Source organism: Capricornis sumatraensis, chromosome 16 (genome assembly GCF_032405125.1).
Source record: "Capricornis sumatraensis isolate serow.1 chromosome 16, serow.2, whole genome shotgun sequence".
Lineage (NCBI taxonomy): Eukaryota > Metazoa > Chordata > Mammalia > Artiodactyla > Bovidae > Capricornis > Capricornis sumatraensis.
This window is the reverse complement of record NC_091084.1, coordinates 48912562-48925800: the sequence shown is the minus strand read 5'-3', so window position 1 is coordinate 48925800 and position 13239 is coordinate 48912562. Positions and strand designations below refer to the sequence as shown.

The 13239-nt window shown below is 39.0% G+C and overlaps 1 protein-coding gene and 1 pseudogene across 1 annotated transcript; both read right to left on the bottom strand.

Moving 5' to 3' along the window:
* Window positions 1-590: 590 nt before the first annotated feature.
* On the bottom strand, window positions 591-1521 carry LOC138092800 (olfactory receptor 56A1-like; annotated as a pseudogene).
* Window positions 1522-11900: 10379 nt separating this feature from the next.
* Window positions 11901-12863, bottom strand: LOC138092137 (olfactory receptor 52L1). The gene has a single exon (XM_068987999.1). It carries the CDS (start codon window positions 12852-12854, stop codon window positions 11901-11903), a length of 954 nt encoding a protein of 317 aa, XP_068844100.1. The 5' UTR covers window positions 12855-12863.
* Window positions 12864-13239: the final 376 nt, after the last annotated feature.

Here is a 13239-nt window from a genome sequence, read left to right as displayed (position 1 = left end):
TGAATATTATCCTTTTGTAACAGAAGTTGGAACAGTCATGATGAGATAAAGATGATGATCTCTCTGAGCTCTGTGCCTCTCCTTAGCTCTTCCTGATTCTCAAGGGAGAGGATCTAGACAGAATATACTTCTTAGCTGCAGGTTCACAAAAACATCCCAGAGATATGGCCTGAAGAGCAGAACTAGAGCTTCATTTGTATCTGAGGAAAGAACACTGTGTCTTGGAAGGCTCTGGAGTCAGAGACCTGCACTTGTATTGATGCTTTACCACTCACCAGATGTGACCTTTGTCAATATTTTTCCATAAGTTATTGTTTTCTGATACATAAAGTGGAATAGTAATCCCTGTCCTGCAGTATTGTTATGAAGGTGAGATTATTTAAATATATAATATTTAGATACAAAGTTAGGTACCTAAGAATATTAGTTTTACCCACTCTATGCAAATGAATTTTGATACCAGAAGGACAGAAACTGGGTAGGAAATGTTCACTTTCAAGCATTACTTTGCTTTCTGGAATCACAAGTTCTGAAATAGAAACAGAGGAAATAGTAAGAGGTGTTTCCACAGAAGGCCTTCTTCTGTGTGTTTAAAATCCCCTCTGCAACAACCTCTGAAACCCCTGCTTTAACTCTTTGGTCAATAGGGTTCAAGGCAGGGGTATGAGGTGATGAAGGATATTGAGCAGGATCAGGATGTCCATGGGGACCCTCTTTCTGGCCACATTTGTCAACACCACAACCAGAAGGATGGTGCTGAAGAAGAGAATGAGGATGAAGTGGGAGCCACACGTGCTCAGAGCCTTGACAGCAGCCCCCTCGGTCTTGAGCTTGAACACAGCTCTTAAGATGAAGATATAGGAGATGAAAATGAGGATGAAATCTGAGCCTAGTAAAGTCCAACTGGCCACAAGCTGATAGATTCTGTTCATGGTGATACTGTCACAGGAGAGTCTGGACACAGACAGGTTGGCACAGATGCAGTTCTCAATGACATTTTTCCCACAATAGCGGAGCCGGGCAGAGAGAAGAGGAACAGGTGAAAGCAGCAAAGCATTCCGAGCTATGATGAAAGCACTAGCCTTGGCCACAAATTGGCCAGAGATGATGGATGGGTACCATAGTGGGTGGCAGATGGCCACATAGCGGTCATAGGCCATGCCCATGAATGTGCAGGAATTCCATGGGGAGGAAGCTGTTCATGATGAACATCTGGAGGAAGCAGGCAGAGAAGCTGATGGACCTGAGGTCAAACCAGAAGATGGCCAGGACCTTGGGGATGACGGTGAGACAGAGCACCACGTCCAGCAGGGAGAGGAGGCTGAGCAGGTAGCACATGGGCCCGTGCAGAGAGGCCTCCAGCCAGATGGTGATCAGGAGGGTGGCGTTGGCCCCCATGGCCAGGAGGAAGAGGAAGCTGAAGGGTAAGGCCAGCCAGTGCTGCCAGCTCTGGTAGTTAGGGAAGCAGATGAGGAGGAATTTGGAGACTGGAGCAGAGGAGTAGTTGCTGGGTGATGTCATGAGGTAAATCCTAAACTGAGGATATTTTACTTGGGTTTATGTATGGTAAGGCATAGGAATTAGGTCAATAAAAAACAAAACTCTCAAAATATTCTCTAGCACTTACTCATCCAGAAAACTGATGAGATATAGAAGAACAATCCCAAATAAAGGCAAAGTTTTCTAAAGGTACATATTAATAGTGGGAGAGCTTGGCAAATTATTGCTAAAGTTAAATGGAAAGGCAATAAGACAGATAAGCCACAAGATTTAGAAGAAAATAAGAAGAATCACTGCATTAAAACATGCTGGAAAGCTAGAAAAATGTCCCAAGTGACAGTGACCAAAGCAAATTGGCTAATTATGGATCCCATAGGCCAGAAATGCTCACTAGCTTACAGATTGATCTATACTTTATAAAGATGTCAGAAAATCATATTTAACTGTAGGTCTTTTCAGTGAGTATTGCTGACATAATTTATTAGATAGTAGTTAGAAGGGAGGTGGGAGGGGGGTTCAGGATTGGGAACTCATGTACACCCGTGGTGGATTCATGTCAATGTATGGCAAAACCAATACAGTATTGTAAAGTAAAATTTAAAAAAAATAATAAATTTTTTAAAAAACAAAAATCTGGAAAGAAATGTGCTTTACTCTTAACTGTGGTGTAACTGAGTTGCAGCTTTACAAAAAATTAAAAATTTCCTTTTTATAAAAAAAAATTATTTTTTCTTACTTTTTAGTCACACACCAAAGTAAATTGGAGATGGAAAAATTAATGCTCTCCATTCTATGATCATGAGTACTAAGCCACTTCAGTACTGTCCAACTCTTTGCAACCCTATGGACTGTAGCCCACCAGTCTCCTCAGTCTAAGGGATTCTCCAGGCAAGAATACTGGAGTGGGTTGCCATTCCCTTCTCCAGGGGATCTTCCTGACCCAGGGATCAAACCCATGTCTCATGTCTCCTGCACTGGCAGGCAGATTCTTTACCATTAGCGCCATCTGGGAAGCATCACCCAGTCTGTAACATACCCTTTGCAAATCTAGTCTCTAATTCATCCACTTCTCTGTCCTCATTCCTTCCTTACATCATAGAGAACTATTTTAATTAAGGTCATCCTTCTGCTACCTGGATTTCACTGAGAAGAGTGTACTTAGTGTAAAGGGTAATAAAGGAGGGGATAAGAAGGAATAAGCACAGAGAAAAAAAGGATCAGATGCCTGGATGTACTGTCAGGTAGAAGTATAGAAACAAATTTAAGTTGATGTTTTTATATATTCAGGTGACAAGAATGATTAAAAACTAACTCTCTACTTGAAGAAGTGACACTAATCAGAGGAAAAATGATAATTATTCTATGCTTTGCTCTGGTTCAACCATGTTTAGAATACCATGTGCAGTTCAGAGCACCTTGATTTAAGGGACATTTTAAAAAATTTACCACCTAGAAGAAGATTTCCAGGATAAAAGGGACCTGAGAACTCATAATGAGGGACAATTTAGGAAAGTGAAGATATTTTGTGTGATGTAAACATGCCATTTACTTTTAAGAGGAAGAGAAAAACTAAGACCCCTAAGGAGAAAAATTACAGAGAAATCTATTTCTGTTGAATGTGAATCCTGTATAATAATTAGAGGAGAGTTTTTTGTTAACACTACTCTGCTGGAACATGTTGGATGAAGGCAATAATCAAATCTCACCAGCTTCCTCACTGAACTCATGGGCTTGGTGCCCAATGCCATGCTAAACTCCAAACAATCTCCCATCCTTTCTTTTTCTAAACTCCCTTTGACTGTTTTTCTGGGCAAGCCAAGTGGATTTTAGTCACATACTTGAATGAAATTCCCAGCCATAGGATCCCTTGTATTTAATGATATGGGATTGCTGAGACTATACAAGATCAGTCTCTTTTGAAAGGAACCTAGAATTTCTGAATTTCATCCATCCAGTACCACCAGCCTTTCTCTTCTGTTATCAAGGGAGCCATTATTAGAATGAGAATGTCTACCATTCTGTCTTTCGATGACCCAGCTGTTGCAGGTCCAACACAGACTTGCTTCCCTCCCTTAGCCCTGAAACTCACAGATGATGTAAGAGATTAGCTCCCAATTAAAACGTCAATTGGCCTGCATCCAGTAACCAGATTGGAACTGCTTCCTCGGCTCTGCTGGAAAAGTGTAGAGGGTTTTATGGCCTGCTGTCAGTTCTTCACACTGTTCTATCCCCTCCTCCAAGCCAGCTGGGAACAGTGGTAGTTTAGGATACTGGGGCCCTACAGCTGGTAATAAACTGGATCTCCCAGGAAACTTCATCTTACCTTGTGTTTACTAGGTGGTAGTTAAAAGGTGGGAAACAGGACTTGAAACTAACTTGAAGTTCAAATCTATATCTATCTGTTTGATTCCACAGATCATCCTCTTAAATATTACTTTATGCCACTTTCAGCATTCTGAAATGTTATGTTGAAATGTTCCAAAATTTCTTAATGACACTATACCCTTTTCTGCTTTTTTATATTATCCTGAATTCAACTCTGCTGTTTGATATCTGCCTGAATTGGGGCAGCTAATTTATCCTATGTAAACCTCAGTCATTCAATATGTGTTCATGTATTATTATCAACCATTTTTCAAGTAGTAGAATAGTCACAGGAATAAAAAGATGAATAAAATAGTTAAGGTCTCTGCCCTCATCAAGATCCCATTACAGTATTTACATTACTTTATGGTATCAGAACTCTCCCATTGTTCATAAAATAAAACCAGTTCTCATAACATGTACTACTCAAGACTACACATAAACTAGACAGTTACTTTCGTTGAGCATTAGATCCACACTGATTTTGTATCTCACTAATGTGTTTCACACAATATTTGGAGTGTAACAGAATCAACATATTTTTTCCTAATTAATTAATTCAAGGTCATATGTAATCTGACTCCTTCCTCCTTCTTCAGTGTATTTTGAACCACTTCTCTGAGTGGGTAATTATTTCAGTGACAGACATAATTGACTATCTCTTGGTGGTTTGTGATAAAAATCAGATTCATTGTGTGATTTTGATTTTCCCTTCACCAAACAGAAAAAGAAAGAAGGAAGAGAAGGGTAGAATTTCTTTGCAAAAGGAAAGACTATACCTTGAGAATTCTTAATCACAAGTCTGCACTTATGATGTTTAGGGGCTGGAATTCACATAATTTGTGTATCCTACAATCTCATAGGTAAATTATTGATTTTGTCAGCTTAAAATTATTTATGTTGTTCCTTTATTATCCTTCTACTCTTTAGTATGGCCTGTGTAATAACTTTTTCAATCATTATATCGATCCTTTGTGCTTCTCTCTTTCTCTTTGATAAATCTTACCAAGGCTTTATTAACATTATTAATCTTTACAAAGAATCAACTTTGTTCTTTTGATTTATTGATTTTTTCCTATTGTTTCTGCTCTAAGTATTATTGATTCGGGTCTTATCTACTGATTTCTTACTCCTGTTTACCTTGGGCTTATTTTTTTTCTAAATTTTTAAGTTGTCAACTTAGATAATTGATATTAAATCTTCTTTCCTAATATAAATATTTGAAACTATAATTTTCCCTCTAATTTCTCTATAACTACACTCCATAACTTTTACTATGTGTCATTATCAATTAGTTGGAAATAATTTCTAACATCCTCTCTGATGTCTTATCTGAGCCATGGATTATTTAGATGTGTTTTAATTTGCAAGTGTTTTGGACTTATCGTAAGATCTTATTGTTTTCCAATTTAATTGTGTTAGTTTTTTTCTTTTGAAATTTATTGAGACATAATTTATGACCCAGTACAAAAATGTACCCTGTCCCTCACCACGTATTCCAACCTTCCTGTAACGTTATCATCCTCTTTCAAAGAAAGTGAAAGACACCCGCTGCTGCCTATCAAGGAAGAACCTTATTTCCTCAACTTCCACTTTCATGGAAGAAGGCTTTTTTTGGAAATAATAAGAGTGAATACTTTTGCTCTGTCTTCCCCTCTCTCCACTTCTTGTCTTGCTTTTCCATATGGGAAGTAGGATCACTAGTACAACTGGACAGAGACTGTTGCAAACAGTGGATGGGGTTCTTGTATCTCAAGAGTAGGAAATATGTTCCAAGTTCTGTTTCACCACCTGCCTGGGGCATCTGTAAGGACAGCAGTGGCCTCTCCTTGAGCATATTCAAATATCATAAACTCACCTATAGAAGAGCCTGTGACCTGCTTCCCCAAGGGAAATCTGGGAGCCACTTATTGTTTACTTTTGCTTTTTATTAATACATTCTGCTAGGACTCCATCCTTTAATGGGAACCCTGCAAATCTTCTTGCAGATGATGAAGTATTTTTCTTGGAGCCAATTTTCACATTAAATGTCCCTAGGCCCAGGATGGGGCAGGGAATAAGAAAAGATCCTAATTTCCAAAATTAAGGGAATGAAGTTGATGGCCTCCTCTTTGTTCTCTGCTCCCACATGCATCTTCCAGTCATGACTTACCAGACAGATATGCACATGAAATGTATTATTTTCAATCATGTCTGACTCTTTGCAACCCTTTGAACTATAGCCCACCAGGCTCCTATGTCCATGGGATTTTTCAGCAAAAATACAAGAGTAAGTTGTCATGTCCCCCTCCAGGGGATCTTCTTGACCCAGGGATCAAACTCACATCTCCTTAGTCTCCTACAGTGCAGGTGGATTCCTTACCCCTGAGCCATCAACTATTGTTACTTTAATTCTTCTTTTATTCTTTGTGGTACTTCTCTACTGCTAGAATTTCTTTGGTCTTCCATCATAGCTCAGTCGGTAAAGAATTTGCCTGTAATGCAGGAGACCCGGTGCAATTCCTGGATTGGGAAAATCCCCTGGAGAAGGAAATGGAAATCCACTCCAGTATTCTTGCCTGGAAAATCCCATGGACATAGGAGCCTGGTGGGCTACAGTCCATGGGGTTGCGAGAGTCAGACATGACTTAGCAACTAAACTAAACTACTAAGGAGTAATAAATTTGCACTTTTAACTTCCAATAGCACCTTAGAGCTTCTTTCTCTCAAGAGGCACCCTGTCTCTGTCAAGTGAGAGCATCTGATTCTAGGATGGGAGATCTGTCTTCCCAGTCCTAAACAGAAAATCACAATAAAAGTTAGTAAAAGGAAAAACAAAGTATTCATTGCAGAGGTATCAAGTTTGAGCATTAATTGAATCTAATATTACAAATAATTATTGAGGACATTTGTTGTGTTGAGGAGTAAGTCAGACACTTGGTATTGAGACATAAAGAAATATAAAAGACTCTTGTCTTCTTGGAGTCAAGCATAGCATGGAAGATATAGACAACAAAAGAATATCATGGACTTTAATTAAAATTATAATAATTCTGATTGAAGGTCTTGAATTGACAACGTTATGCACTTCCTCTCTTTTTCTCTCAGTTACCTTTTTCTATTTGCATCTCCAGACTTATTTGTCTTTATCCAGAAATTTCTACCTTTGGACCAACTTTGCCTATTTCCCCCACCCCCATTCTCTATCAACCAACAACTCTTTCTCTGTGTCTATGAGTTCAGCTTTTAAGATTCTACATGCAAGTAAGAACATACAGTATATCCTTCTCTGACTGACTTATTTTATTCAGCATAATGCTCTCAAGTTCCATTCTTGGAGTTACAAAAGGTTGGATTTTCTTCTTTTCACAGCTAAATATTAGATATATATAGTATATATACCACATTTTCATTATCTATTCTGTCAAGGAATGCTTAGGTTGCTTCATGGATATTGTAAATCATGCTGCAATGAACATAGCTGTGCAGATATCTAGTTAAGACAGAGATTTCATTCCCTTTAGTTATAGCCAGAAGTGGGGTTGCTGGATTGTATGTAGCTCTAGTTTTAACATTTTGAGGAACCTCCGTAATGCTTCCCATAGCGGCTGCACCAATTTACATTACTCACAGCACACAGGGTTTCCTCTTCTCCATGTCCTCCTCAGCACTTGCTATCTCTTGTCTTCTTGATGATAGATTTCAGCAAGTATAAAGTGATACTTCGTAATGGTTTCAATTTGCATTTCCCTGATACTTAATGAAATTGAATATCTTCTCAGGTAACTGTTAGACATTTGCATGTCTTCTTTGGGAAAATATCTATTCAATTCCTTTCCTATTTTTAATCAACTGGTTTGTTTTTTGTTTTTGTTTTGTTTTGCTATTGAGTTGTAGAGGTTTTTATGCAATTGGATATGAACCTTATAAGACATACATTTTGAAAATATTTTCCCTGGTTCTATAGGTTGCCTTTTCATTTAGTTTCTGATTTCCTTTGTTTTGCAGAAGCTTTTTAGTTTGATGTAGTCCTACTTGTTTATTTTGACCTTTGTTGACTTTGCATTTGATGTCAAATCCAAAAATTATTGCCGATAATGATGTTGAGGAGTTTACCCCCTGTGTTTTCTTTTGGATTTTTGTGGTTTCAGGCCTGCAGACCATTTGAGTTGATTTTTGTGTGCTGTGTAAAATAGGGATCCAATTCCATTCTTCTGCATGTGGTCATCCAGTTTTTCCAACATTATATGTTAAAAAGACTATTCTTTTTCCATTGCTTATTCTCAGTTCCTTTGTTGTAAATTAACTGACCACCATGCATAAGTTTACTTCTGAGATCTCTGTTCTGTTCTATTGATATATGGTCTGTTTTTATGACAATACCATATTGTTTTGATAACTATAGATTTGTAATATAATTTTAAATATGAGTAAAGAAACACAAAAATAATTCAGTAAGAGTATTAGGATATGGGGAAGTGTAACAGAACCATTTCAAATACTTTCAGATATTTCTGGAATTCAAAAGTCAGATTGGATTGAATTTATAGTAAAGCCAGAATGAAAAACCCTGCAAACCAATGTATGTATGGAGGGTAGAATTATGAGTTAGAGAAAAAGGAGTTGGAAAAACTAAAGCTTGGTGTGAAGATGGGAAGTATTCTTATTAAGAGCTCCAGTGAACACTGTAGACTTAGAATAAATAGAAATGATAATAGAAATGGAAGACAAGTCTTTGGTGGACTGATGAGGAAATTATTCTCATATTGAACTGCATAGAGCAGATGAATATGTTTAGTATCCTGTGCACACAAAGCGACAAGGAAACCAGCTCCCTCTATAAATAAAGAGGATGCTGCTCTATCTCCAAATCCTGTCATTTCTGTGGGACTGAATGAAGAGCATCAGGATAAATTCTGAGACAGTGTCAGTACTCAAGGTTAGAAATAGAGAAAAAGCATGGAAAAGCAGTCCACTAATCAGCAAAATACACTATAGCATCACTGGCTTCAGACATAAAACTTCTCTACTTCAGCAAAAGAAGAAACTCAGTGCACTTTTTAATCTTTCTCTTGACAGCCTAAAGGGAATTCTGCCTGTGAGCAAATGACCTACAGAGTCCTACCATCAGGGCACAGGGACTGTGACATCCACAGCCTCTGAGGAAACTCACACCACCTATCCAAACCAGTTAATTTTCATCAATGAACAGACAGATAAGGGTAAGAATACAAAGTTTTGTGGAAAACTAGCAAGAAAAGAAAGGTCAATGCTAAATAAGCATGAAAATGAATCCATTCCAAAAAAATTTAATTCACTAGAGCCAAAAAGTGAAAAAATAGATATAAGTAATAATATTTTGGTATCCTGTTTAATGCATCTTTGAGATGGTAGAAAAGTAAAGGAATCTAAATCAGCAGAGAAGATAAGAAAGTTAAATGCAAAAGGAGAGGGTAGGATGATGAGAGAATAGCATTGAAACATAAACATTACCACATGTAAAATCGATAGCCAGTGGGAGTTCAATATACCACGCGGGGAACCCCAAAGCCAACACTCTGTGATGGCCTAGCGGTGTGGGATGGGGAGAAAATTTCTCCTTGTATAATCTACTCAAACTAAGTATCTCTTACTTTGTTTCCAAATGAGTGTGGTACTTATTATTAAAGCAGTTGCCCAATGGGTGTGATACATCATAGCCTGGACTTCCCCTGGACAACTTACCAGAGTTTTAAGTCCTAGACCTAGAACCAAGGTGATGAGACTGTGTCATTCCTCCTGCATAAGAGCCCAAAGCAGTCCTCCCTAACTCGCCCACGTGTGCCAACCAAATTAAGACTTCATACTCAGCTCTATAACTGAAGACTATTTATTAGGAGTAAAATTTTCCCCAAAAAAGAGAGAGAGGACAACTAGAAACACTAACCATTTACTCCACCTTTTCTACCCTGATAGGAAACTCTCATCACTAGGGCATCTTACCTCTAAGTAGCAGTGACCTGATTTTTTCCAGGACTGAAAAAAAATGTGTTACTGTTTAGGAATACAAAATAATTAAGTCTGATCTCAGGCACCATCCAACAAACAGAGTACAATACACCAACCATGACAAACCTTTTGTAAGTTTTGACAAAGTTCTTATTAGCAGAAGTGGATGGAGGGCTTATGAACATCACTCCATATCCACCTTTCAGAAAGACCCGTTCTTTCAAGTGGCATAATTATTTATACATGTATTAATAAACCTATGTTTACTAACACCAGACACTAATACATTATATGCTTGTCAGATACTGATAATTACATATTTGCTTTGCTTTGTTAAATTAAGACATAAAACACATAAATATATATCCAATACTTGGTTTTATTCCCTTTTTATCCTAGACAAAATTGTGGATAAGTTAAAATACAAACAGATATTTTAAAAATAAATTCACTATACACACACACATACACATATGCTCATAAATAGAGAGATATTTCCTTGGAAATAGAGATTTTATTACTCTATGGACCTACTATAGTGCCTTCCCATCTTAAATTTATTTTAAATAAATAAATAACATTCATATTGCAACAAAAGTTGTCTTCTCACACTGCTTTGAGAGAAACTCTGCTGCCACCCAGGAACACAATGACCTAGAACTCACACCACTTACGTATAGGACTTGAAGACACTCTGAAACTAAAATCTGCCAAAAGTTAGGACTTTCCACCCTTAACCCAGATGGTCTTAAAAAGTCAGTTATTAGGTGAAGGCAGGAAAGATGACATATGCAAAGCTATCATCTTTTCTCTAATACTCAAGGTAGCATTGACTGGATATCTTCTAGGACTAAAACAATTGACACTTTTTAGGGACGCAAAATAGTTAAGTTCAATATTAAGGGCAACATATGACAAACAGAAAACAAAGCAATTGTGACAGTCCTCTTGTAAGCTTTTACCAAGCTCCTGTTAGCAGAGATGGTAGGAGGTCTAATTGACATCACTAGGTATCCACATTCCAGAAACAGTTTAAGTAGCATAACTGCTTCTACATTTACTAATAAAGCTATTTATCAACACCAAACTCTAGCACATGCTACGGTTATGAGACACTAATAAATAGATAGCTACTTTTGCTTTGTTAAATTAGTACTTATAAAACACAAATATGTTCAATATTTCTTCCCTTTTTATCTTAAGTAAAATTATAGGTAAATTAAAACACAATAAATTTAAAACACAAATAAACCTTTTTAAAAAAAGAAATCACTACACGTGCTTTTTGATTTAAAATAGAGATCATATCACATTACTTTCAGAACCTATTATGTTACCTGCCCCACTTAAGTTTATTTTAAATAAATAGCACCAGAGGTTAAAGCGTTTGCCTACAATGCAGGAGACCAGGGTTCGATTCCTGGGTCGGGAAGATTCCCCTGGAGAAGGAAATGGCAACCCACTCCAGCATTCTTGCCTGGAGAATCCCATGGACGGAGGACGGTGGGCTACAGTCCACGGGGTCACAAAGAGTCAGACACGACGGAGCGACTTCACTTTCACTTTCATGTTGCAGTAAAAGTTATTCTCTCACATTGTGGCTGTCTCAAATGCTTTAAGAAAGACTCACTACATAGGAACCCAGTGGCCTGAAGCTCACAACACTTACCAGCTTTGATGACACTCAGCACTAAACCTAAGCAAACATTAGAACTGCCCATACCCACTCCAGATGTGTTGTACAATCAGTCATTAGACAGAGATAAGAATAATGGCATATCCAGAGCTATCATCTATTTCTGCTATCCTCAGATCCCTGCATCACCAGGTGTAGAGAAATGTCAGGATCATGAAAGAAAGAATGGGAGAAATCTTTACAAGTTTAGCTCTCCAGGCACACTCCAATCAGCTGTGGAGCCAAGTGTTCATGATGTTCTTTGCCATGAGACTTTTACAACCAGAAGGACTTCTCGCAATAGCAGTGGACTCTATCCATTTGGCCAACACCAACCATGGGCTCCCGGCAGCATGGCTGGAAAGAACCTCTGAAGAAAATGATTGGGGTGTGTTCAGCTCTGTCCTTTTATGTCAAACACCCTGAGTACTCGCTGGCGAATCTGCTGAGTCTTCACCCCATAGACCAGAGGATTGAGTGCAGGTGGCACCAGGAGGTAGAGTGTGGCCAGAAGAACATGGACGTGATGGGGCACCTGCTGGCCAAAGCGGTGAGTGAGGAAGGAGAACATTCCAGGCACGTAGAAGACCAGGATGACACAAATGTGAGATCCACATGTGCTAAAGGCCTTAAGTCGGGCCTCACCCCCTGGTACCTTCAGCACTGCCCGCAGGATGAGGGCATAGGAAACCCCAATGGCCAGGACATCTAGACCAACCACAAGCAGCGCCACTGCCAGCCCATAGGCTCGGTTCACTGTGCTCTCTGAGCAGGCGAGTTTTACCACGGCCATGTGCTCACAGTAGGCATGGCCTATGACGGTGGCCTGGCAGAAGACAAGTCTCCTCAACAAGATGGGGAAGGGCAGGAGGAGGAGCATCCCCCGCACCAGCACCGCCATCCCCATGCGCCCTATGACCCTGGGATGCAGGATGGTAGAATGGTGCAGAGGGTGACAGATGGCTACGTAGCGATCCAGAGCCATGGCCACAAGTACCCCCGACTCCATGGAAGAGAAGGCGTGGATGAAGAACATCTGGACCAGACAGGCGGTGTACCCGATCTCATGGGCGTGAACCAGGAGCACCGCAAGGGTTTTGGGTGCAGTGGAGGAGGCCAGGACCAGGTCAATGCCAGAGAGCATGGCCAGAAAGAGGTACATAGGCTGCTGCAAGGATGGGTCAGTCCAGATGGTGAAGAGGATGGTGACATTGCCCAGCAGGGCAAGGAGGTAAAGGACACACAGCGGCAGTGCTATCCAGTGCTGGCTTTCCTCTAAACCTGGGATGCCGATCAGGAAGAAGGATGGCTGGATCGGCCTCCAGCTGGAATTACTCAGGTTTGTCATCAATGGCTTGGAGAGGGAAGAGGCAAAAAGAAAATCATATTTTCTCCATTCCTGGTGCATTTTTTGTCCCCATAACTCTCTATTTCAAACTTTTGCTATGTCTGTCTCTTATTATGATGATTCAGTGCTTCTGAAAGTCCCACTTAACAAGAAATATGAATTAAATAGCTACTATGTTTAACTTCTGCAGAGTTAAAACAAAAATCTTTAAACTAGATATGTTTGTCTATATGTGTTAGTCTTAAAAGACAAACACTGTGAAATAATTGTCTTTTCAGTGTAAGAGAGGATTACACACTTGTATTTATGTATTATCAATAAGAATCAGAAATGATTCCGTTCTTGTGGATTATAAATCTATACATCACTTCAACTATTTTTTTTT

Coding starts and splice junctions, on each gene's coding strand:
- LOC138092137 (XM_068987999.1), bottom strand. CDS start 12,854: ATGACAAACCTGAGTAATTCCAGCTGGAGGCCGATCCAGCCATCCTTC.